General features: G+C 49.9%; 1 protein-coding gene across 4 annotated transcripts in view; it reads left to right on the forward strand.

Annotated features, from left to right (window-relative positions):
- TTLL1 (TTL family tubulin polyglutamylase complex subunit L1) overlaps nucleotides 1-26,671 on the forward strand; it is a 115,518-nt gene extending 88,847 nt beyond the window's left edge. For all 4 annotated transcript variants that reach the window (XM_063928933.1, XM_063928932.1, XM_063928930.1 and 1 more), the window contains 2 exons: nucleotides 18,492-18,655; nucleotides 25,979-26,671. In XM_063928933.1, coding sequence (XP_063785003.1) covers nucleotides 18,492-18,655; nucleotides 25,979-26,108 — 294 coding nt within the window. In that variant the 3' untranslated portion in view covers nucleotides 26,109-26,671. The remainder of the gene's footprint in view (nucleotides 1-18,491; nucleotides 18,656-25,978) is intronic.
- The last annotated feature ends 542 nt before the right edge of the window (nucleotides 26,672-27,213 follow it).

The following is a 27,213-nucleotide window of genomic DNA, read 5'->3' on the forward strand; positions in this document are numbered from 1 at the left end:
GACGGAGCTTACAGAAGAAGCTCCGTCATAGCCCTCACTACATGCGGCACGACGAGCAAGGTATGCTGGGGGGGGGTCAGGGCGGTCAGCTCACGCTGCCGCCCCGCTGTGTGGGGAAAGTGCTCCTTTACCGCCGGCCCGCCGCTACTTACATACACCCGCCGCTGCTTACAGGCGCCCGCTCCCGCCACTGATTACAGGCGCCCGCTTCTGCCGCTGATTACAGGCGCCCGCTCCCGCCGCTGATTACCCGGCCACCGCTGTACGAGGCCGCCCGAGCCAGCCGCTCTACACTGCCGTTGCCTACGGGGACATCGCTCGGAGCGGCCGCACGTCACACAGAGACGCCGGCCGCTCTTCCGGACCGCAGCTCCCCGGCGCTATACACAGCGCTTCCCGGCTCACTGCTTCTGCTAGGCTCCCGGCACCCGCTCCCGTCCGCTGCAGGTACATGAGGGGAGCAGTAGGGGGGAGAAGCTACCTCACAAGCAGCGCAGCTGCAGGGGGGGTGAGGGGGAGTAAATGCCCATAGCAGCAGCACCATATAGCAAGGCTGCAGGGGTTAATAAGATAGGCTGTTCAGCTTTTTAAACAGGGAGTTAGTTACAGGCTATCAGTGAAATAACCTAAGCTATGTTTCTTTTTTTTTTAATATTGAATTTTTATTGGGTTATCATACAGATTACATATCCATAGATTTTTAGATTGGTAAACAAGATCTGGATGAGGGTATGGGGACAAATACTAAACAAAACAGATACATACAAGGGGGAGGGAAACACATATCAGGGATATCTTTATACAACAGTAGAATCATATCACCTTAAGGAAACAAGAGGTGAACATCATTTAGCTACTTAATTCCCGGTATGAGCCGGGGAACAGAGCACGGAGAGGTCTGGAATATCTATTAAAGCGCTTGGATTGCCTAACTGACCTAAACTCTCCCTATATCGGGACCATTTGATCCATTTCTTACATATAGAGGTGTTCTCAGGTGAGTACCTGCCCTCGGCAGTTTCAAAGATATAGTGTTGATGAACTTTATTTTCTATCATTGAGATACTGGGGATGAGCGCTGATTTCCATTTAGAGGCGATGGCGGCTTTAGAAGCTATAAGGATATGGCCTAGAAGATATCTATCACCGCCCGACATCACCTTCTCATTATAATGGAAGAGTGCCAAAAGGGGGTCGGGCAAAAGGACCTCTCCCAGTATGTGGGAAATTAGTAAAAACACTTCTTTCCAGAGCGCCTGAATCGCCGGACATAACCAGAATATATGTAGTATATCTCCCACCATCCCACAATTTCTCCAACAGCTAGCAGAAGTCTCAGGCCAGATCTTATGCAGACGGTCTGGTGTTAGATATACCCTATGAATCAATTTGTAGTACATTTCACAATGGTTTACACATTTAGAAATTCTAAAGCAGGAAGCAAAGATACCCTTCCAGACATCTTCGGTGAAGACTGCAGGGAGGTCTCTCTCCCATTTAGTCTGTGCGGGGAAGACCCCACGTTGTGACTTGGTCACAAGGTGCTGGTACCACCGGGATATGCCTCCCCTGTTGCCCCTGGGTATTAGAAGTGACATCATTATTTTGGGGAGGTCAGTATGTGGGATTTGTCTCGGTGAGCAACTTTGAAGCCAATGCCGCACTTGTAGATATTTATGAAAATCTTGTTTGGGAACCTGAAACTGGTCTTGAAGTAGGGAGAAGGGGGCCAGTGAGCCATCCTGGAGGATATCTTTTAGCGTGATCAGGCCTAGGAATCGCCAATGGGATAGTTGCATATCAGGGATCAATAAAGCAATAGTGAGGAGGGACAATTGGGGGGAGGGCAAAGTACCAGGAGGGAGATACCTAATTGCTTCCTTCCATGCCATCAGGGTTGCGTGTACTGCTGGGCATTCCGCAACTCTAGCTGGAACTAAATTAGTGGGTAACCATAACAAATCCGATAGTGTGAAGGGGTGCATTGCATCCGTTTCCAGGGATACCCATGGTTTCTTATTGTCCTGAGTGCACCAATCTCTTGCTTGGGTGAGTAAGCAAGCGGTATGGTATTTCTCTAAGTCTGGATATGCAACACCCCCTGCACTTTTAGGCGCACTTAATGTGGATTTCGCTATCCTCGGTTTAGAGCCCCCCCATATATAATTAGTTAATAAACGGTTGAATCTGTTACAGGCATCTTTGGGGAACGCCCTTGGGATGGTACGAAAGAGATACATCAACTTTGGTAAGAGGACCATTTTCGCAGCTGCCACCCGTCCGACCCAGGAAACCTCCTGCATCATCCAGTCTTTAATTACTAATTCAAATGCACGGAATAGTGGATCGTAGTTGCATCCTATTAAGTCCCGCCCCCTGGATATATGAACACCCAGGTATTTAAGTGATCTAAGTTGCCACGCGTACTTATAGTCATTTTTTAAACGGCTAAGAGTGCTATCCGGAATATTCAAGGGGAGGGCTTCAGTCTTAGCAGCGTTCAGTTTGTAATAAGATACCGCTGTATAGGAGTCTAGAAGGGAGTGTAAATGAGGCAGGGACGTTTCAGGCTAACTGAGACACACTAAACTGTCATCCGCAAAGAGACAAATTTTATGTGGCATCCCTCCTATCTCTGGACCTACAATTGAGTCTAACTTCCTAATTCTCTCTGCCAGTGGCTCCACTGCTAGCACAAAAATAAGGGGCGATAGTGGGCATCCCTGACGGGTCCCATTAGTAATATTAAATATAGAGGAGTTACACCCATTAATAAAGACCGTAGCCGAGGGTGAGGAGTACAGAGCTAAGATGGAGTCGAGTATTCGACCTGCAAACCCGAAGTGGGCCAGGGTGGCCTTTAGGTAGTCCCAATGGAGCCTGTCGAATGCTTTTTCTGCATCCAAAGAGAGAAGTAAGAGGGGATCGCCCCGGGCTTGGCAACGGTCGATTAAGTTAATCACTCTACGTGTGTTATCGGATGCCTGCCTACCCGTAACAAAACCCACCTGATCAGGATTAATCAAACTTGGCAGTAGAGGGGATATCCTATTTGCAACCATCTTGGCGAATAGTTTAAGATCAGTGTTCAGCAATGCTATTGGGCGGTAATTCTGAACCGCTGTAGGGGATTTTCCTGGTTTGGGGATGGCAACTATTCTAGCCTCCATCATTTCCTTCGGAAAGCACTTGGAGTCCGAAGCTTCATTATAGACCAACGTTAGGAGTGGGGCAAAGGTTGATTTAAATGTTTTGTAGAAGTTGGAAGGGTAGCCATCAGGACCGGGGGCTTTATTTGCCGGGCATAGATCTATGGCTGCTTCGACTTCGTCGAGCCGCCAGGGAGCGCTCAGGAATTCACGGGTTTGGGAATCTATAGTGGGCAGCGATAGCCCGCTCAAAAAACCAGTGATATCTGTTAACGTGGGCTGAGGTGTGCCAGGGTCATCTGCGAGGTTATACAACTGCGAATAATAATCTGCGAATGCATTTGCTATCTCAATTGGGTCTGTCACTTTGACTCCTGAGGACGTATGAATAGCATGTATGCGTTCCTTGGCCCTACGTCCTCTCAATTTACGCGCTAATAGCCGTCCCGCTCTATTGCCAAGCCTATAATAATTTTGGTTTAATTGCCTCAGGTTGCGGTGGACTTCGGTTAAGGCAAAAGTGTTCACTTTATCTCGAGCGTTAAGAAGTTGCTTAAAAAGAGATTTGTTATCGGGGTTGATCTTATGTGCTGCCTCTAACCTTGCAGCTTCTCTTTCAGCTGATTCATGTCTTTTCCTATTTTCCCGTTTAAGTCTAGATGCAATTTGAATTGCTGAACCTCTGATCACTGCTTTCAAAGAACACCAATGGGTGAAGACAGATGTGTCCCCTGGGTGGTTAGTAGTCAAATATGAGTCCAGCGATTGCTGGATGGCCTGATATGCCTCTGGATGTGCTAGTAAATGTTGGCACATTCTCCAGGGGCCGTGTGGGACTGCCCTCTTACTGACGTCCCAGGCAATAATAAGTGGGGAGTGGTCGGACCAAGACATAGGTAATATATCTATCTTGCTGACCGCTGCTAATGTCCATCTATCGGCTAATACTAAGTCTATTCGTGAGTATGAACTGTGTACGTGAGAATAGAAAGTGTAATCTCGTTCTGTCGGGTGTTTAGCCCTCCAGACATCGTACAGCGCATACTCAGCCAGCAATTGGCTGAATTTGCCTGAGGGATCCTGGGGCTGGCTGCTGCGAAGGGCCCGGGTCGGACGGGAGCGGTCTATTACGGGGTCCAGTACCATATTGAAGTCTCCTAGGATCAAAAGGGCTCCCTTAGTGCGTTCCTTGAGAAATCTACAGAAGGTTCTAAGAAATGGGATTTGTTTGGTGTTGGGCGCATAACAAGAGACTAAAGTGGTCTCAACATTATCCAGTTTGCCTACTAAAATTAGGTATCTCCCGTCTGGATCCTCATATTTATTAGACAGAACAAACGGGCAATTCTGTGCTATAAGAAGAGCCACGCCTGCCTTCTTAGTAGGTCCGTTTGCCATATAGCAGTGGGGGAAACGTGAGTTAGTGAAGGAGGGGGGGTTGTGGCTCTGGAAGTGAGTCTCTTGCACTGCTACTACATGAGCCTTGAGCTTATAAAAAGAGTTCAAGGCTACTCTTCGTTTTTGAGGGGAGTTCAGCCCTTTGGCATTAATAGAGACTATGTTAACCATAGTCCTTTGCAAATAGAGCTGTTAATTCTGTTGACCATTTTCCGTGCTTAAACTGACATACCTGATAGGGGAGGGGGAACATGTCCGGGGAAAGGAAGACAGACAAAAAAGAAATAATTAAAAGAACTAAACTAAATTGATCTCCCTTGAGATCATAACCAGTCGCCATAAAATGGCGGCTGTGTAGGCTAAAGGGGGGGTTAGTGGCAAAACACCTACCCGTTGCCATACTTATTACTATAACCTATACTAAACACGTGGACATCCTGGTGATGTCAGGGCATATAAAAACACTTATATGTAAATAACCAATAAAGAGCAGATATTGCATAGCATAAACGATTCAACCTGGAAACAAAGTACAAAAACAGACTCTATACTTATAAGAAACGTTAAAGTCTCTCTTGCGACTCATGCTACTTATCAAACTCCAACATTTATAATAAAGGAGTCACCAGAGACTTCAACCTTTAGAAAGACAGCATCTGTAGAGGTTATCCGAACCTCCGCAGGCCACCTCACTTCACCGAGGACCAGTCCTGCTGAAGTCGACGGGGTGAGGAGTCTACTGCAGGATCCGCAATGTTCCAAGATTTAAGCAATTTTGCTCCTTCATCTGCGGTTGAGATAGAGACAGTGGAGCCATCCCGGTGGATTAGCAGCTTGGTGGGGAATCCCCAGCGATAAGGGATATCCGCCTTCCTAAGAGCTGTTGTAACGGGATTAAAGGAGCGCCGTTTGTAGAGAGTGGCTGCGGACAAGTCTCCAAAGAGTTGAAGACCTTGAAGGGCTGAAGATTTGTCTGACGTCGGTCTGGATGCCTTCAGTAGGGCCTCTTTAACATGAAAATAGTGCATTTTCATTAGGACGTCTCTGGGCGCATCTCCTGGGGCCGCCCTAGCTTTTGGCAATCTGTGTATTCGGTCTATAAGGAAGTCTGCCGCAGGGGATTGTGGTAATAGAGCTTTAAATAGGGCCACTGCATAGTCGTGTAAACTGCTGTGAGACACAGATTCGGGGACTCCGCGTAATTTGAGATTACTACGACGCGACCTGTCCTCCAGCTCTGTGACCTTGTCCCGTAGAAGTTTCACCTCTGCTTCCAAGGCATCATGGGAGTCCAACAAGCTGTTATGGGATCCCACGACCTCCTCCATTTTGGTTTCCAGATGGTCTGTACGTCCACCTAAGTCATCTATGGATTGCTGACACGCCGTTAATGTGGTACGGAACTCCGCTGCTACGTCCTCTTTAAAGAGTGACAGGAGTAGTTTCATAGTGCCCACGGTCAGGGCATCTCCATCTCCAATTTTGTCCAGGCTTGTAGCAGCTATGGAGGAGTGAGGAGGTACCTCCAGGGAGGGGGGGGTTTGTGGAACCTTCTCCGCTGCAGAGGACCCAGTGGTTTTAGGACCTGACATCCTCGGGGATGACTTAAAAAATGACAGCTGTTGCGCGGGCTTTGACGGCTTGCTGCGTCTGGACGGCATACTGAGGCCAGGAAAGGCTAGTGCGGCAATTCCACTCTCGTAACTTATAGAAGGATTGGAGGCTCCTCTGTCTCAAGGGTCACCAAGATGTCACGTAGATATTGGCGTGGGTAGGAGATACTGTTCGATTTACATTGGCATGAGCTGGGCTGGCAAGGCTATATGACTAGCCATCCTCCTCTATGAGCATATATAGCATTGGGGGGAACTTTTTAGTCCCGCGCCCCAAGTAGCTTGAGTCCACTCAGGTATAGGCCACAGAATATGTAGGGGCAGGATCAGGCCCAGGGATGTAGGAGGTGATTGCAATGGAGAGTGTTTAGACTGTTTAGACTGTGCCCCCTCAGTGCTGGAGTATGGGAGAGAGCTGAGCTAGTGGCTGTAAATCCCCACAGGTTGGAATGTCTGGTGGGGGAAGAGGGGGGGTAGTTGTCTGCTACCCTCTCTTCGCGGGCGCCGCCGGCCGACGGGCACCCCACTCGAATGTTTCGGCTCCCGGGTCTCAGGGGGGCCACCGGGCAGACAGGTCTTAGGGTGTTCTCCCGGAAGGATTGTCCAGCAGTGCTCAGGAGAGGCGGATGGAGTCGGGGACCGGGGGCCGCGCGGCGGGCAGCCGACTGCGGCTTCGATCACCTGGTGTGTGGGTCCCGGAGGCCGGGGCACCCACACCAGGAGGGAGATGTGGAGGGAGGCAGGCGGGCAAAAAGGTGCAGCGGGACAGCGGCAGGCTTCTATCAGCGTCAGCTCTCACCTCTGATTTAAAAGATGGCCGCCGGCAGCAGGACGTGCAGGGGGATCCGCGCAGCTATCCCAGCTCCCGCGGCGAGGCAGTGAAGCAGTCCCGCTGAGGTAGCGGCCGGAGGTCAGACACAGGGTGGTGCGGGCTGCGGGTAGGTCCAGGCGGAAAGGCACGGCGCTCCGAGTCCCGTTTAGGACGTGTTCCGGGTCCGGAGCTCGGAGTCGGGCAGGCCCCAAACTCAAGGCCCCGGCTTCTGATCACGGAGTAGGCCGCAGGTTGTAAAGCGGTGCAGCGGCCTCCGGGCAGGTCTCTCTCACTCAAGATACAGCCCACGGCCGTGGGATATGCAATTAGAGTGGGTCCAGGCAAAAGGCACCTCTGGAATCAGATTTTCTTTGCCCACTTTAGCAGGAGCTCTGATGCAGCACAACCTCTCTCTGCTGCGTCCAGGCCACGCCCCCTAAGCTATGTTTCCAACTGTAAGCATGGCAGCCATTTTTAACCATGCTTCCTGTTCTTTCTGTTTCTGATTCCAGAACGTTCTTGTCCTACATCTCTACTCCACCGGAGGCACAGGGGTGTTAGTGGGAATTTGGGATCAGATTTCATATAGTACTGGCCACGTGTGTATATATATATATATATATATATATATATATATATATATATTACACACACCTTAGTACACTTTTACTGAGTCGTGCAAGTGTCTGTCTTTTGTATCTTGTATTGTCTGTCTGCATAATGAGTAAGGCACCAGCATTCACTGCAAGGTCTGTAAGAGCTGATGGATCTACCACATGTACAGTATGTTGTGAAATCAGCTACAAATACAATTTCGGCTCCGGTTTCTAAGCCGGTTTCATCCCCGGACCCTCCATTGGAAATGCTAGCCAATGTCTTGGCTGGGTTGCAATCAGAATTGGCCGCCGCTCGACAAGAGCGGGAAGCAAAAGATCTGAGTCTCGGGTGAGACCGCCAGAACTACCTGAGGGGTCTCAGCCTTGCCACATGTCCAAGTCCCCTTTGGGTAGATGGGATAAATTTAATTTGTCTTATGATTTACCAGTTTCTGCTATGTTGTATTCTGACGATTCTATGCCAGACCTCACTGCGCAAGATGAGGGTGAGGAGGGCGAAGTAGACCAGCAGTCAGATAGTGAAGATTTTGACAGCCCAGGCATTGATAATCTCATCAGAGCGGTGCGTCAGTCTCTGAAGTTTACAGAGACTGGGGAGCCTCTGACAAATGATGAAGTCGTATTTACTAAACGACTGAGATCTCCAATGTTTTCCTGTTTCGGAATCTCTTATTAAGATGTTAGTAGAAACACGGAAAAATCCGGATAAACGGTTTTCTATACCTCGCCGATTTAAGTCTCGTTACCCGTTTCCAGAGTCTGTGACGTCTACATGGGAGAATCCGCCAATGGTGAAATCGTCTGTGTGTCAAACACTGCCCTAAGTGACGATCACCTTATACTTCTCGCTGATCAAATCTGGGAAGCTACTGAGTATCTATGTACAGCTTCTACTGACGTCTGTCAGCTCACTTCTCGCATTTCATCGTCGCTAGTTACGGCACGACGAGCACTCTGGCTGCGATCTTGGCAAGCGGAGGCAGAGGTTAAGAGTGGTATAGCGGCGTTACCTTACGGGGGCGAGAAGTTGTTTGGTCCTCAATTGGACAAATGGTTTCTGAGGCCACGGGAGGGAAGACTGTTTTCCTACTGTTGCCTCCAACGGTACCTAGACGGAAATACTCTGGCCCGGCGTTCAAATCTTTTAGACCTCAGCCCTGTCGAGGCCGTGGTAGAGGAACAGCCACGCCTGGCAGACAAGGACGTGGTTTCCAACAAACCAGCACCAGTCGTCAGGACGCAAAGGTCACCGACAAGCCAGTGGCATGACGGGCTACCTGCCCATCTCGGTTCTCCGATTGTGGGAGCACGCCTTCAGACGTTCCATTTGGCGTGGTTCCAGACATCCGCGGATGGGTGGATCCGCAATTTAGTGTTAAGAGGTTACAAAATAGAGTTCGACTGTCTTCCGCCACTGCGATTTTTCAAGACGGGACTGCCTCTGTGCCATTCAGTCCCTACTGGATTCAGCAGTTTTGATTCCGATCCCTGTACACCGACAGGGTTAGGGTTATTATTCCAGTCGGTTTGTGGTACCGAAGCCGGATGGCTCAGTCGGGCCAATATTGAACTTAAAGGGTCTCAATCGGTACGTAACTTACTACAGATTCAAGATGGAATCTCTGCGCTCAGTGATTGCAGGTTTAGAGCCAACGGAATTCATGATTGCGCTAGATCTCAAGAATGCGTACTTACACATTCCGATTTGGCTGCCTCATCAGAGGTTCTTGCGGTTTGCAATACGCCCAAACCATTACCAGTTCAGGCTCTACCGTTTGGCCTCCCGTCAGCGCCTCGGGTATTCACCAAAGTGATGTCTGTGATGATAGCTCGTCTCAGATCCCTGGGAGTGACAATAGTTCCGTATTTGGACGATCTGCTCATCAAAGCTCCGTCTCAACAGATGCTCCTCCAACATGCGTTGCTGGTGTACAATGTGCTAGTTCAGCACAGTTGGATTGTCAACTTCAAGAATCACATATAATTCCGTCTCAACGATTTCATTTCCTAGGTATGATTCTCGATTCGGTAAATCGAAGAATTTACCTACCAGAACAGAAAGTACAGATTATTCGTCATCTGGTACGATTAGTGCTTAAGCCACGCACAGTCTCGGTACATTTGTACATTCGCCTCTTAGGCACAATGGTGGCGGCTTTCGATGCGCGTCAGTTCAGGAGATTTCACTCAACACAATCTAACCGCAGGGAAACGGTTCGGCGCCTGGAATTGGATAATTCTAACGACGGACGCGAGTCTCAGAGGTTGGGGAGCTGTAGTTCAAAATTGTCAGCTCCAGGATCTCTGGGTGGATCACGAAAGATTGCTGTCTATAAATGTCCTGGAACTCCGAACAATTTACGATGCGCTACGACAAGCAGTGCACATGCTTCGGTCTCAGCCTGTCCAGGTAGACAACGCGACGGCGGTCGCGTACATCAACAAACACGGAGGAACGAGAAGCCGCATGGCAATGCGGGAAGTAGCTCGAATCCTCAATTGGGCCGAGCATCACCAAGTGATATTGTCGGCAGTGTTCATTCCGGGAGTGGACAACTGGGAGGCGGATTATCTCAGCCGTCGGGATTTGCAGCCGGGAGAATGGGCGTTAAATCCAGAAGTGTTCACAGGTTGGTCCAGAGATGGGGTTACCCTCAAGAGGACCTGATGGCATCTCGCCACAATCACCAAACGCCCCAGTATGTGTCCAGAACGAGAGATCCAAAGGCAGTGGCGGTGAATGCTCTGGCTGTACAGCCTCGTGTATCTGTTTCCACCGTTGCCGCTGCTCCCTCTGTTGCTAAAACGGATCAAAAGAGAGTGCGCCACAGTCATATTAGTGGCGCCTCATTGGCCTCGGAGAGCTTGGTTCTCGGATCTCCGCGGACTACTCGCAGACAATCCTTGGCCGCTCCCACGATGTCCGGACTTCTTACCACAGGGTCCGTTCCTTTACCCCAATTTAGCGCGGCTGCGTTTAACGGGGTGGCTGGTGAGACCGCCCTCTTAAGAAGAGAGGGCATTCCAGAATCGGTTATACCAACCATGTTACGAGCTAGGAAGCCAGTTACGGCAGCTCATTATTACACAATTTGGCGTGCCTATATAGGTTGGTGTGAAGCTCGGAAGTTTCCGACTTCATCTTTCAGTTATCCCGTCTTTTGTTATTTCTACAGACGGGGTTAGATGGAGGTCTGCGGTTATGAACACTTAAGGTGCAGGTATCTGATTTGTCAAATTACTTTCAAAGTCGATTGGCTCTATTGCCGTCGGTACACACTTTTCTACAAGGTGTCCTCAGCGTACAGCCTCCATTCATTCCACCTACGGCGCCATGGGCCTTGACTCTGGTTTTAGATTTCTTACAGTCTTCATATTTTGAACCCTGACAGCAAGTGGATATAAAGTTCTCACTTGGAAAACGATTTTTCTTCTAGCCTTAGCTTAGGCAAGGCGTGTTTCAGATTTGGGTGCCTTGTCATGCAAGCCACCGTATTTGGTGTTTCATGATGACAGAGCGGAACTTCGGACGAATTCCGCTTTCTTACCAAAGGTTGTGTCATCTTTTCACATCAATCAACCAATAGTAGTTCCTGTGTTAACAGGACATTCTGGAACTCTGGATGTGGTACGCTCATTACGCGTTTATGTATCCCGAACGTCTACAGTTCGTAAGACGGATACGTTGTTTGTTCTCTATGATGCTGCCAAGATGGGTTGGCCAGCGTCTATGCAGACCTTATCCAGATGGATAAAACTGACTATACGTCAGGCTTACCTTCATGCTAGGTTACAACCGCCTACGTCAGTAACCGCTCATTCCACACGTTCTGTGGGAACTTCATGGGCCGCTGGTCGGGGAGCTTCCACGACGCAGCTTTGCCGTGTGGCTACATGGTCATCAGTGCACACGTTTGTGCGCTTTTACAAGTTTGATACGTTTGCGGCTACAGCATCTAGCTTTGGCCGCCTCGTGTTACAGGTGCCAAACAGCTCTCCCGCCCACGGGGGAAGCTTTGGTACGTCCCAAGAGTACTCCAGTGACCCCTAGTGGATGAAAAAGAAAATAGGATTTTGGTACTTACCAGGTAAATCCTTTTCTTTGAATCCATAGGGGGCACTGGACGCCCACCCAGAGCAGTTTTACCTGGTTTCTGGTAAGTTCAGGGGATCTTATGGTAACACACTCTCGCCGACTGGTTCAAATTATCAAGTGCTGGTTATGGTGTCAACTGTTTAGTTGTCAGTAACGTTCTGTGTCAACTTCATTGTTGTCCGTTATGTTATATGTAATACTCCATTGTCAACCTCTCTATAGCTCCTGTTCGGCTCAGTAAAAAAACACTGAGGTACTCTGGGATATGGAGGGGTGGAGTGTTCTAAAATAAGAATTTACTTACCGATAATTCTATTTCTCGGAGTCCGTAGTGGATGCTGGGGTTCCTGAAAGGACCATGGGGAATAGCGGCTCCGCAGGAGACAGGGCACAAAAAAGTAAAGCTTTAGGATCAGGTGGTGTGCACTGGCTCCTCCCCCTATGACCCTCCTCCAAGCCAGTTAGGTACTGTGCCCGGACGAGCGTACACAATAAGGGAGGAATTTTGAATCCCGGGTAAGACTCATACCAGCCACACCAATCACACCGTACAACTTGTGATCTAAACCCAGTTAACAGTATGATAACAGCGGAGCCTCTGAAAAGATGGCTCACAACAATAATAACCCGATTTTTGTAACTATGTACAAGTATTGCAGATAATCCGCACTTGGGATGGGCGCCCAGCATCCACTACGGACTCCGAGAAATAGAATTATCGGTAAGTAAATTCTTATTTTCTCTATCGTCCTAGTGGATGCTGGGGTTCCTGAAAGGACCATGGGGATTATACCAAAGCTCCCAAACGGGCGGGAGAGTGCGGATGACTCTGCAGCACCGAATGAGAGAACTCCAGGTCCTCTTTTGCCAGGATATCAAATTTGTAGAAATTTACAAACGTGTTCTCCCCTGACCACGTAGCTGCTCGGCAGAGTTGTAATGCCGAGACCTCTCGGGCAGCCGCCCAAGATGAGCCCACCTTCCTTGTGGAATGGGCCTTAACCGATTTAGACTGTGGCAGGCCTGCCTCAGAATGTGCAAGTTGAATTGTGTTACAAATCCAACGAGCAATCGACTGCTTAGAAGCAGGCGCACCCAACTTGTTGGGTGCATACAGTATAAACAGCGAGTCAGATTTTCTGACTCCAGCTGTCCTGGAACATATTTTCAGGGCCCTGACAACTTCTAGCAACTTGGAGTCCTCCAAGTCCCTAGTAGGTGCAAGGCACCACAATAAGCTGGTTCAGGTGAAACACTGACACCACCTTAGGGAGAGAACTGGGGACGAGTCCGCAGCTCTGCCCTGTCCGAATGGACAAACAGATATGGGCTTTTTTGAGAAAAAACCACCAATTTGACACTCGCCTGGTCCAGGCCAGGGCCAAGAGCATGGTCACTTTTTATGTGAGATGCTTCAAATCCACATATTTGACTGGTTTTAAACCAATGTGATTTGAGGAATCCCAGAACTACGTTGAGATCCCACAGTGCCACTAGAGGCACAAAAAAGGGTTTTGTATATGCAATACTCCCTTGACAAACTTCTGGACTTCAGGAACTGAAGCCAATTCTTTCTGGAAGAAAATTTACAGGGCCGAATTTGAACCTTAATGGACCCCAATTTGAGACCCATAGACACTCCTGTTTGCAGGAAATGCAGGAAACGACCGAGTTGAAATTTCTTTGTGGGGCCTTCCTGGCCTCACACCACGCAACATATTTTCGCCACACGTGGTGATAATGTTGTGCGGTCACCTCCTTTCTGGCTTTGACCAGGGTAGGAATGACCTCTTCCGGAATGCCTTTTTTCCCTTAGGATCCGGCTTTCCATCTCCATGCCGACAAACGCAGCTGCGGTAAGTCTTGGAACAGACATGGTACTTGCTGAAGCAAGTCCCTTCTTAGCGGCAGAGGCCATAAGACCTCTGTAAGCATCTCTTGAAGTTCCGGGTACCAAGTCCTCCTTGGCCAATCCGGAGCCATGAGTATAGTTCTTACTCCTCTACGTCTTATAATTCTCAGCACCTTAGGTATGAGAAGCAGAGGAGGGAACACATACACCGACTGGTACACCCACGGTGTTACCAGAACGTCCACATCTATTGCCTGAGGGTCTCTTGACCTGGCGCAATACCTGTCCCGTTTTTTGTTCAGCCGGGACGCCATCATGTCCACCTTTGGTATTTCCCAACGGTTTACAATCATGTGGAAAAAACTTCCCAATGAAGTTTCCACTCTCCCGGGTGGAGGTCGTGCTGAGGAAGTCTGCTTCCCAGTTTCCATTCCCGGGATGAAAAACTGCTGACAGTGTTATCACATGATTTTCCGCCCAGCGAAAAGTCCTTGCAGTTTCTGCCATTGCCCTCCTGCTTCTTGTGTCGCCCTGTCTGTTTACGTGGGCGACTGCCGTGATGTTTTTCCCACTGGATCAATACCGGCTGACCTTGAAGCAGAGGTCTTGCTAAGCTTAGAGCATTATAAATTTACCCTTAGCTCCAGTATATTTATGTGGAGAAAAGTCTCCATACTTGATCACACTCCCTGGAAATTTTTCCCTTGTGTGACTGCTCCCCAGCCTCTCAGGCTGGGCTCCGTGGTTACCAGCATCCAATCCTGAATGCCGAATCTGCGGCCCTCTAGAAGATGAGCACTCTATAACCACCACAGGAGAGACACCCTTGTCCTTGGATATTGGGTTATCCGCTGATGCATCTGAAGATGCGATCCGGACCATTTGTCCAGCAGATCCCACTGAAAAGTTCTTACGTGAAATCTGCCGAATGGAATTGCTTCGTAGGAAGCCACCATTTTTACCAGGACCCTTGTGCAATGATGCACTGTTTTTTTTTTTTTTTTTTTTTTTTAAGGAGGTTCCTGACTTGCTCGGATAACTCCCTGGCTTTCTCTTCCGGGAGAAACACCTTTTTCTGGACTGTGTCCAGAATCATCCCTAGGCACAGCAGACGTGTCGTCGGGATCAGCTGCGATTTTGGAATATTTAGAATCCACCCGTGCTGATTGTAGCAGTATCCGAGATAGTGCTACTCCGACCTCCAACTGTTCCCTGGACTATGCCCCTATCAGGAGATCGTCCAAGTAAGGGATAATTTAGACGCCTTTTCTTCGAAGAAGAATCATCAATTCGGCCATTACCTTGGTAAAGACCCCGGGGTGCCGTGGACAATCCAAACGGCAGCGTCTGAAACTGATAGTGACAGTTCTGCACCACGAACCTGAGGTACCCTTAGTGAGAAGGGCAAATTTGGGACATAGAGGTAAGCATCCCTGATGTCCCGGGACACTATATAGTCCCCTTCTTCCTGGTTCGTTATCACTGCTCTGAGTGACTTCATCTTAATTTGAACCTTTGTAAGTGTTCAAAAAAATTTTTTAGAATAAGTCTCACCTAGCCTTCTGGCTTCAGTACCACAATATAGTGTGGAATAATACCCCTTTTCTGTAGTAGGAGGGGTAATTTAATTGTCACCTGCTGGGAATACAGCTTGTGAATTTTTTCCCATACTACCTCCTTGTCGGAGGGAGACTTGGTAAAGCAGACTTCAGGAGCCTGCGAAGGGGAAACGTCTCGACATTCCCATCTGTACCCCCGGGATACTACTTGTAGGATCCAGGGGTCCTGTACGGTCTCAGCGCCATGCTGAGAACTTGTCAGACGCGGTGAAACGCTTCTGTTCCTGGGAATAGGCTGCCTGCTGCAGTCTTCTTCCCTTTCCTCTATCCCTGGGCAGATATGATCTTATAGGGACGAGAGGACTGAGGCTGAAAAGACGGTGTCTTTTTCTGCAGAGATGTGACTTATGGTAAAAAACGGTGGATTTTCCAGCAGTTGCCGTGACCACCAGGTCCGAAGGACCGACCCCAAACAAGTCCTCTTCCTTTATACGGCCATACTGTGCCGTTTGGAATCTGCATCACCTGACCACTGTCGTGTCCATAACATCTTCTGGCAGTTATGGACATCGCGTTTATTCATGATGCCAGAGTGCAAATATCCCTCTGTGCATCTCGCATATATAGAAATGCTCTATAGTCAATAAAATACTGTCCCTGTCAAGGGTATCAATATTTTTAGTCAGGGAATCCGACCAAGCCACCCTAGCTCTGCACATCCAGGCTGAGGCGATCGCTGGCCGCAGTATAACACCAGTATGTGTGTATATACTTTTTATTATATTTTCCAGCCTTGTCAGCTGGTCCTTGAGGACGGCCCTATCTATAGACGGTACCGCCACTTGTTTTGATAAGCGTGTGAGCGCCTTATCCACCTTAAGGGGTGTTTCCCAACGCGCCCTAACTTCTGGCGGGAAAGGGTATACCGCCCATAATTTTCTATCGGGGGGAACCCACGCATCATCACACACTTTATTTAATTTATCTGATTCAGGAAAAACTATGGTAGTTTTTTCACATCCCACATAATACCCTCTTTCGTGGTACTTGTAGTATCAGAAATACGTAACACCTCCTTCATTGCCTTTAACGTGTGGCCCTAATAAGGAATACGTTTGTTTATTCACCGTCGACACTGGATTCAGTGTCCCTGTCTGTGTCTGTGTCGACCGACTAAAGTAAACGGGCGTTTTAAAACCCTTGACGGTGTTTTTGAGACGTCTGGACCGTACTAATTGTTTGTCGGCCGTCTCATGTCGTCAACCGACCTTGCAGCGTGTTGACATTATCACGTAATTTCCTAAATAAGCCATCCATTCCGGTGTCGACTCCCTAGAGAGTGACATCACCATTACAGGCAATTGCTCCGCCTCCTCACCAACATCGTCCTCCTACCTGTCGACACACACGTACCGACACACAGCACACACACAGGGAATGCTCTGATAGAGGACAGGACCCACTAGCCCTTTGGAGAGACAGAGGGAGAGTTTGCCAGCACACACCAAAAACGCTATAATTATATAGGGACAACCTTATATAAGTGTTTTCCCTTATAGCATCTTAATATATATATAAGCATATCGCCAAATTAGTGCCCCCCCTCTCTGTTTTAACCCTGTTTCTGTAGTGCAGTGCAGGGGAGAGCCTGGGAGCCTTCCCTCCAGCCTTTCTGTGAGGGAAAATGGCGCTGTGTGCTGAGGAGATAGGCCCCGCCCCTTTTTCGGCGGCCTCGTCTCCCGCTCTTAACGGATTCTGGCAGGGGTTAAATATCTCCATATATCCTCCGGAGGCTATATGTGAGGTATTTTTAGCCAAAATAGGTATTCATTTGCCTCCCAGGGCGCCCCCCTCCCAGCGCCCTGCACCCTCAGTGACTGCCGTGTGAAGTGTGCCGAGAGGAAAATGGCGCACAGCTGCAGTGCTGTGCGCTACCTTTAGAAGACTGAGGAGTCTTCTGCCGCCGATTCTGGACCTCTTCTTACTTCAGCATCTGCAAGGGGGCCGGCGGCAAGGCTCCGGTGACCATCCAGGCTGTACCTGTGATCGTCCCTCTGGAGCTGATGTCCAGTAGCCAAGAAGCCAATCCATCCTGCACGCAGGTGAGTTCACTTCTTCTCCCCTAAGTCCCTCGTTGCAGTGATCCTGTTGCCAGCAGGACTCACTGTAAAATAAAAAACCTAAGCTAAACTTTCCTAAGCAGCTCTTTAGGAGAGCCACCTAGATTGCACCCTTCTCGGCCGGGCACAAAAATCTAACTGGCTTGGAGGAGGGTCATAGGGGGAGGAGCCAGTGCACACCACCTGATCCTAAAGCTTTACTTTTTTGTGCCCTGTCTCCTGCGGAGCCGCTATTCCCCATGGTCCTTTCAGGAACCCCAGCATCCACTAGGACGATAGAGAAATTTAAATATTCAGTGCCCTGTTCTTGCTAAAGCCGTCCATATCCCAAGAGTACTCCAGTGCCTCCTATGGATTCAAAGAAAAGGATTTACCTGGTAAGTACCAAAATCCTATTTTTATTACCAGAAATCAATATCCGCTGCATTATCAGTGATGTCACTGGTTCCCAGTGTGTCGTTAAACCGCTTTGTCAGTTGGGGACATGGATAAAGTGTGTTCTGCAGATGACCTACAGACAGGTTTGGACTGGCCCACAGAGGTACAGGGGAAACCCCCGGTGGGCCCACCTTCTGCTGTAGGGACCAGGTTCCAGACTGTGCATTTGAATTATACATTATACATGTTACATTATACTGCACAGGACTGTGGTGTATTTTCTACAGTGCATTGCTAGCCGTATTTACAATATAAACTGTATTTATCAAGGGGCCCAGATACGCACTCGCTAATGGTTAGCCTAACCTATGCGGCAGCTGGCCACACTCCAGCTGGAGGCTAGCCACACCCCTAAACATGGGTCCCTACCACTGCATTCCTCCGGTGGGCCCTCGTGCCCCTGTCCGACACTACCTATAGAAGAAATATCATCTGAAAAGAATAGGTGTTGTTTACTCGTAGAAACCAATCAGATGCTGTCTTCCATTTTCTAAACTGTGGTAGGAAAATGTGAGATACCATGTCATTGGCTGCCGTGGACCATGGTACGTGCGACACTGAGATGCCATTTGTCAGTGGGACACTCCTCTCAGCTGTCCTGGAAGCAGGACAAAAGTCCTGATCTACAAACTGTCTCCTCAAATCCACAACACCTCCTAACAGACCGCTGGGAGATACGGCGTTCAGCCATGTTTATTTTTGCACCGCACATTACAAGCAATGCATTTATGATCTGTCCCATTAGGCTACATTTGCTCTGTCAAGTAGATATTCATTACATTACTTGTTAAGTGACCGTCGCGTTCAATAAAGACCGCTTGCACTTTCTATTTGACAGGTTAACGCTTCTCCGTCTCTTACTTCAAGCACGGCTAATGATCGCATTCTGAAGTACAACCTCATTAATGACACTCTGAATATAGTGGTTCCCAACGGAGAGATTCCAGACTGCAGGTGTAATAAGGTCCCACCCAAAGAAGCTCTGGGCAGCTATGAAATCTTGTAAGTCCTGACCACCCGTTTGGTAATATGTATATTTATTTAAAATAACAAAACGTTATTCTATAGATGGATTTGACTGTCTTGGAACGTTTGTGAAGACGCATTTCTGTGTGGTCAGCTCCTCAGGGCTGTGTTGTACATGGCAGACACCTTCGTTGAAGATGGTAACCGGAAAAAATGTATTGACCCTTTTTAGAGGGTTGGGTACGAAATCTCTGCAGTCAGTATCCCAACTGTCGGGGTGCCGGCAGCGATATACCAACAGTCAAAATACAGACAGACCCCGCTAAGTATCCAAACCCTAACCCACCCTTCCTGCAGCCTAACCCTAACTGCCCTCTCCTCAGACTTACCCTACCCCTTCTCCCACTGCTTAACCATGACACACACACCCCGCCCTGTACTTACCGATGGGATCTATTGGGGTTCTGACCAATGGGATTCTGCTGCTGGTATTCTGACTGTCGGGATCCCAACTGCATCGCCTTTTAGATAGACCTCCCAGTTACCTGGAGGCTAGAAAATGCACGAATAAGTGGACACAGGAATTTTGGATAGGGAGGTGCAACAATTAAACAATTTAAAAAAAAAGATTGTCCATCTCAGCAGCTGACCCATGCCCCTCCAACAAGCCTGCGCCAACCCTACGTTAGGTCTATACAGGTTAAAATAATACAATATATATTCATTGTTGTATCAAGCAAACATATCCGGAATGACTGACATGAACCACTGTTTCCTCCCTGGGCAGCTCACATATATTCTGTTAACTCCTAAAAGCCCTTCTAGTGAGTTAGCAAAATGATTAATACTCATAATAATTGGCTAAGATATGTCTGACATCCCCAATGTCTGTGCGCCCCCTTCCCTCAACGGTTCCCGCTGCAGTGACGGGTCAGACCTGCTGGAGAGGACGGAGGACCACCCTGCGCTGGGAACAGAATTGGGGTAATTAATACACCAGGAATGGGGGCGAGGCATTGACAGAATTAAATAAATAATGAAAACTTTAAAAATAATGTCACTATAAGATATCAGGTTCAAGATCAAAGTCAAAGATCATATATTAAATACAAACAATTGCAGACTGTTCAATCAGGGACGTAGCCAGAACTTTGTGGGCCCTATAGCAACATTGTGAAGGGCCCCAGTCCCAATGCTTCTAGAGAGACACCATAATAGTGCCCTAGTTCACGTTATGTCACATTGTAGGGCTGCCAGAACATGTTATGACATACAGTGTCCCCTGTTCATATTATGTACCATTATATGCCCACCAATTCATTTTATACCATATAACAATGAGCAGGTCCAGGAGCATAACTAGATATATTGTAGACCCCAAGGTACAAGTTTGAAAAGACCCATACGTACCACCCAATGGTAAAAAATGTATATAACATATGTAACTGTGATAGGGAAGGTGGCCCCTCTCAGCTCTGGGCCCCATAGCAGCTGCACTGCCTGCACCTATGGTAGCTACACCCTGTATATAACACATGTAACTGTGACAGGGAAGGTGGCCCCTCTCAGCTCTGGGCCCCATAGCAGCTGCACTCCCTGCGCATATGGTAGCTACGCCCTGTATATAACACATGTAAATGTGACAGGGAAGGTGGCCCCTCTCAGCTCTGGGCCCCATAGCAGCTGTACTGCCTGCACCTATGGTAGCTACACCCTGTATATAACATATGTAACTGTGACAGGGAAGGTGGCCCCTCTCAGCTCTGGGCCCCATAGCAGCTGTACTCCCTGCACCTATAGTAGCTACACCCTGTATATAACACATGTAACTGTGACAGAGAAGGTGGCCCCTCTCAGCTCCGGGCCCCATAGCAGCTGTACTCCCTGCACCTATAGTAGCTACACCCCTCTATATAACACATGTAACTGTGACAGGGAAGGTGGCTCCTCTCAGCTCTGTTCCCCATAGCAGCTGCACTCCCTGCACCTATGGTAGCTACACCCTGTATATAACACATGTAACTGTGACAGGGAAGGTGGCTCCTCTCAGCTCTGGGCCCCATAGCAGCTGCACTGCCTGCACCTATGGTAACTACACCCTGTATATAACACATGTAACTGTGACAGGAAAGGTGGCCCCTCTCAGCTCTGGGCCTCATAGCAGCTGCACTCCCTGCACCTATGGTAGCTACACCCTGTATATAACACATGTAACTGTGACAGGGAAGGTGGTCCCTCTCAGCTCTGGGCCCCATAGCAGCTGCACTCCCTGCACCTATGATAGCTACACCCTGTATATAACACATGTAACTGTGACAGGGAAGGTGGCCCCTCTCAGCTCTGGGCCCCATAGCAGCTGCACTGCCTGCACCTATGGTAGCTTCACCCTGTATATAACACATGTAACTGTGACAGGGAAGGTGGCCCCTCTCAGCTCTGGGCCCCATAGCAGCTGCACTCCCTGCACCTATGGTAGCTGCACCCTGTATATAACACATGTAACTGTGACAGGGAAGGTGGCCCCTCTCAGCTCTGGACCCATAGCATCTGCACTCCCTGCACCTATGGTAGCTACACCCTGTATATAACACATGTAACTGTGACAGGGAAGGTGGCCCCTCTCAGCTCTGGCCCCATAGCAGCTGCACTCCCTGCACCTATGGTAGCTACACCCTGTATATTCTCATGTAACTGTGACAGGGAAGGTGGCCCCTCTCAGCTCTGGGCCCCATAGCAGCTGCACTCCCTGCACCTATGGTAGCTACACCGCTGTATATAACACATGTAACTGTGACAGGGAAGGTGGCCCCTCTCAGCTTTGGGCCCCATAGCAGCTATACTCCCTGCACCTATGGTAGCTACGCCCCTGTATATAACACATGTAACTGTGACAGGGAAGGTGGTCCCTCTCAGCTCTGGGCCCCATAGCAGCTATACTCCCTGCACCTATGGTAGCTACGCCCCTGTATATAACACATGTAACTGTGACAGGGAAGGTGGTCCCTCTCAGCTCTGGCCCCATAGCAGCTATACTCCCTGCACCTATGGTGGCTACACCCTGTATATAACACATGTAACTGTGACAGGGAAGGTGGGCCCCTCTCAGCTCTGGCCCCATAGCAGCTGCACTCCCTGCACCTATGGTAGCTACACCCCTGTATATAACACATGTAACTGTGACAGGGAAGGTGGCCCCTCTCAGCTCTGTGCCCCATAGCAGCTGCACTCCCTGCACCTATGGTAGCTACACCCTGTATATAACATATGTAACTGTGACAGGGAAGGTGGCCCCTCTCAGCTCTGTGCCCCATAGCAGCTGCACTCCCTGCACCTATGGTAGCTACACCCTGTATATAACACATGTAACTGTGACAGGGAAGGTGGCCCCTCTCAGCTCTGTGCCTCATAGCAGCTGCACTGCCTGCACCTATGGTAGCTACACCCTGTATATAACACATGTAACTGTGACAGGGAAGGTGGCCCCTCTCAGCTCTGGCCCCATAGCAGCTGCACTCCCTGCACCTATGGTAGCTACACCCTGTATATAACACATGTAACTGTGACAGGGAAGGTGGCCCCTCTCAGCTCTGGGCCCCATAGCAGCTGCACTCCCTGCACCTATGGTAGCTACACCGCTGTATATAACACATGTAACTGTGACAGGGAAGGTGGCCCCTCTCAGCTCTGGGCCCCATAGCAGCTATACTCCCTGCACCTATGGTAGCTACGCCCCTGTATATAACACATGTAACTGTGACAGGGAAGGTGGTCCCTCTCAGCTCTGGGCCCCATAGCAGTTATACTCCCTGCACCTATGGTAGCTACGCCCCTGTATGTAACACATGTAACTGTGACAGGGAAGGTGGTCCCTCTCAGCTCTGGCCCCATAGCAGCTGCACTCCCTGCACCTATGGTAGCTACACCCCTGTATATAACACATGTAACTGTGACAGGGAAGGTGGCCCCTCTCAGCTCTGTGCCCCATAGCAGCTGCACTCCCTGCACCTATGGTAGCTACACCCTGTATATAACATATGTAACTGTGACAGGGAAGGAGGCCCCTCTCAGCTCTGGGCCCCATAGCAGCTGCACTCCCTGCACCTATGGTAGCTAGACCCTGTATATAACACATGTAACTGTGACAGGGAAGGTGGCCCCTCTCAGCTCTGTGCCCCATAGCAGCTGCACTGCCTGCACCTATGGTAGCTAGACCCCTGTATATAACACATGTAACTGTGACAGGGAAGGAGGCCCCTCTCAGCTCTGGGCCCCATAGCAGCTGCACTCCCTGCACCTATGGTAGCTAGACCCCTGTATATAACACATGTAACTGTGACAGGGAAGGTGGCCCCTCTCAGCTCTGGGCCCCATAGCAGCTGCACTGCCTGCACCTATGGTAGCTAGACCCCTGTATATAACACATGTAACTGTGACAGGGAAGGTGGCCCCTCTCAGCTCTGGCCCCATAGCAGCTGTACTCCCTGCACCTATGGTAGCTACACCCCTGTATATAACACATGTAACTGTGACAGGGAAGGAGGACCCTCTCAGCTCTGGGCCCCATAGCAGCTGCACTCCCTGCACCTATGGTAGCTAGACCCCTGTATATAACACATGTAACTTTGACAGGGAAGGTGGCCCCTCTCAGCTCTGGGCCCCATAGCAGCTGCACTGCCTGCACCTATGGTAGCTAGACCCCTGTATATAACACATGTAACTGTGACAGGGAAGGTGACCCCTCTCAGCTCTGGGCCCCATAGCAGCTGCACCTACGGTAGCTACACCCTTGTCTCCAATTATTGCTTATGTGTAGTGTAACCTCATAATAATTACTAATTCATGTATTATCATTCTGCATTCTGCTGACTCCTTCAATTCCTTACCTTAATGTTACACTAGCGAAGGATCATCTATAAGATTGTAATCTTTCATCCATAAAAGATTTATACTCCAGTGCACAGCAATTAATTCTCTCTCAATTGGCCGGACACATTTCACCAAGGCAACATTCTGAACCTTTCCCATCCCCATAGATACAGGGTGAGGCTCCAGCAGGATGGGTGATTAGAATGTTAATTGGGCTGTTTAACATGCTAATGTGTCTGGCTAACATGCTAATTGCTGACACTGTGACCCCCCCGGCCCCGCCCCTACTCTGCATGTGACAACACTCTACACCAGCAAGAATCACTGTAGTGGTAACGCGGGCCGGCCAGCGGGGGACAGAGATATTCTAAGCATGAAATATAGGGGGTCATTTCGAGTTGATCGTAGCTGTGGTAAATTTAGCACAGCTACGATCATGTTCCCAGACATGCGGGGGGACGCCCAGCACAGGGCTAGTCCGCCCCGCATGTCAGTGCCAGCCCCCCCCCCCCCCCTCCCCGCACAAGCACAAAAGCATCGCACAGCGGCAATGCTTTTGTACTTGCTGAGTAACTCCCGGCCAGCGCAGCTCCTGCTGCTGACCGGGAGTTGCTTGTCGCTGCCCCTGGTCGCAGTGGCTGCGTGTGACGTCACGCAGCCGCTGCGGCCTGCCCCCCGCACGGTCCGGCCATGCCTGCGTTGGCGGACCGCACCCCCATAACGGCGGCCACACGCCGCCTTTCCGCCCCCTCCTGGCCAGCGAGCGCCTCTGTCTGTCAATCAGGCAGAGGTGATCGCAAGGGAACAACGGCCTTCAGCCGTCCAGCATGCGCCGGCGCACTGTGGCGCCGGCGCATGCGCAGATCCGACCCGATCGCTGCGATAAACTGCAGCGAGCGATCGGGTCGGAATGACCTCCATAGAGATTTCCCAGCCTTCCATATTCTGTGGATGAATTTTCCTTAGGTTTTATGCTTGTAAGTTTCTAGGGCAAGGCAGGAGGGGAAAACATGATTTGGATGTGGGGGTTATATGTGCAAAGGGTTGCTGTCCGTCGGGTGTGGGAGGTACCCAGGAGCGGTTCTTGGTGTGGGCAAGCGGTGCCTGTGCCCGGGGCACTGCGGCCTGGGGGCACGGCTGCAGTCACCCCGCAGGCACCGCCGCCTACCCGCACCCCGCTCCCCAGCTGCAGAAGACGCTGTGGGCTGTGTGGGCGTCCGCTGCAGCCGGCTCCAGTGACAGACACTAGAGGTCATTAGAGAGACCTCTAGTGTCTGTGCAGCGCTGCTATGGGAGAGACGTCATGACGTCTTGCTGCGGGAGGCCAGACGAAGCAGCAGCGGTCGGGAAGCAGGAGCGGGGCAGTGGTAAGTATTGTTTTTTTATTTTTGTGTGTGTTTGTAAGCGGCTACTAAGGGACACAGCGACAGGGGGCACAACTACTGGGGTCAAAGCAACAGGGGACACAACTACTGGGGGCACAACTACTGGGGGCAAAGCAACAGGGGGCACAACTACTGGGGGCAAAGCAACAGGGGGCACAACTACTGGGGGCAAAGCAACAGGGGGCACAACTACTGGGGCAAAGCAACAGGGGACACAACTACTGGGGGCAAATCTACTGGGACAAATCTACTGGGGGCAAAGCAACAGGGGGCACAACTACTGGGGGCAAAGCAACAGGGGGCAAAGCAACAGGGGGCACAACTACTGGGTCAAAGCAACAGGGGGCACATCTACTGGGTGCAAATCTACTGGGGGCACAACTACTGGGGGCAAAGCAACAGGGGGCACAACTACTGGGGGCAAAGCAACAGGGGGCAAAGCAACAGGGGGCACAACTACTGGGACAAATCTACTGGGGGCAAAGCAACAAGGGGCACAGCGACAGGGGGCACAACTACTGGGGGCAAAGCAACAGGGGGCACAACTACTGGGGGCAAAGCAACAGGGGGCAAATCTACTGGGGGCACAACTACTGGGGGCAAAGCAACAGGGGGCACAACTACTGGGGCAAAGCAACGGGGCACAACTACTCGGGGAAAAGCAACAGGGGGCACAACTACTGGGGGCAAAGCAACAGGGGGCACAATTACTGGGGCAAATCTACGGGGGGCAAAGCAACAGGGGGCACAACTACTGGGGCAAATCTACTGGGGGCATAGCTATAGGGGGCACAACTACTGGTGCAAATCTACTGGGGGCACAGCTACAGGGGCAAATCTACTGGGTGCAAATCAACTGGGGGGCACAACTACTTGGGGCAAATCTGGGGGCACAGCTACTGGGGGCATAACTGTGGCCACGCGCCTCCCCTATGAAGCAACGTGCCTCTGGCGCGCACTAACTGTTTTGCCGCGGGGGGCACCAGTGGAAACTTTTGAACTGGGCGCCACAAGGTGTAGAACCGGCCCAGGAGGTACAGTATGTGTGCAGTTTTATTTCATCAGCATTGACATTGGCTGTGATGACAGTAGTTCCCTTGATTTGCAGATATGATGAAGAGGCAGCTCAGGCTGATGGGTCTGATCGAGAACTGAGGAATCGACCCGGGCAGACTTTCGGCTTTAAAGGAGGTCGGACAAGAGAGTCTGGGAGATCTGCACCTACCACATGGAAATAATTGGTGGACCTTGCTGATGGTTATTTAAAATTCTAATGGAGCAGGAGGACGTGGGGACCTGCCTGTTACTACTGAGCTGTGACCCACAAAACAGTGTTTTTTATTTATTTTTGTTATCTTATTTATTTATTTTTTTGAGAAGAGGAAACGAGCGGATTCCTGGTGGAAGTAGCAGATCATGGTGACTGAATGACGTTATCCAGCTCATAGGGAAATTACTGACTGGCCAAATTATAACATACAGAGAGGTCTATTTACTAAGCCTCGGACAGAGATAAAGTACCAGCCAATCAGTTCCTAACTGTCATTTTTCAAACCTTGCCTGTGACATGGCAGGTAGGAAGCTGATTGGCTGGTACTTTATCTGCGTCCGAGGCTTAGTAAATAGACCCCCGAGTTATTTAAGATTTCAGTCTGATGTATAATATGCACTTTATGCATGTCCATCTCTGTGTATTGTTCTTATTGTTTGTTACTATAGTGCTAGATTCCACACCACGGTATGGTACACATCTATAGCAAAAAACGTTGGGTTCTTAAATAAAGAATAAGCTCCGTTTCAAGTCTGATTTAAACATTTTATTGCTAAAAGAACCCACATTACAGAGATAAGTCCTGCAGGCCGGACACGTCAGTCCCCGCAGGTCAAACAATTCCAGTACCCACAGGTCAGGTGACATCATTCCCCACAGGTCAGGTGACATCATTCCCCACTGGTCAGGTGACATCATTCTCCACAGGTCAGGCCACGTCAGTCCCGACAAGTCAGAAAACATTAATCCCCACAGGTCAGGACATGTCATTCCCCACAGGGAAGGGCCACGTCAGTCCCTACAGGTCAGGCCACACTAGTCCCCTCAAGTTAGAGAACATCAGTCCCCGCAAATCAGGCCATGTAAGTGCCAATGGGCCAGAAGACATCAGTCCCTACAGGTCAGGCCACGTCAGTCCATACAGGTCAAGCCACGTCAGTCCATACAGGTCAAGCCACGTCAGTCCCCACACGTCAGGCCACATCAGTCCCTATAAGTCCAGGCACGCTAGTCCACACAAGTCAGAAAACGTCAATTCCCACAAGGTCAGGCCATGTCAGTCCCTACAGGTC

This window comes from Pseudophryne corroboree, chromosome 6 (genome assembly GCF_028390025.1).
Source record: "Pseudophryne corroboree isolate aPseCor3 chromosome 6, aPseCor3.hap2, whole genome shotgun sequence".
NCBI classification, from domain to species: Eukaryota; Metazoa; Chordata; class Amphibia; order Anura; family Myobatrachidae; genus Pseudophryne; species Pseudophryne corroboree.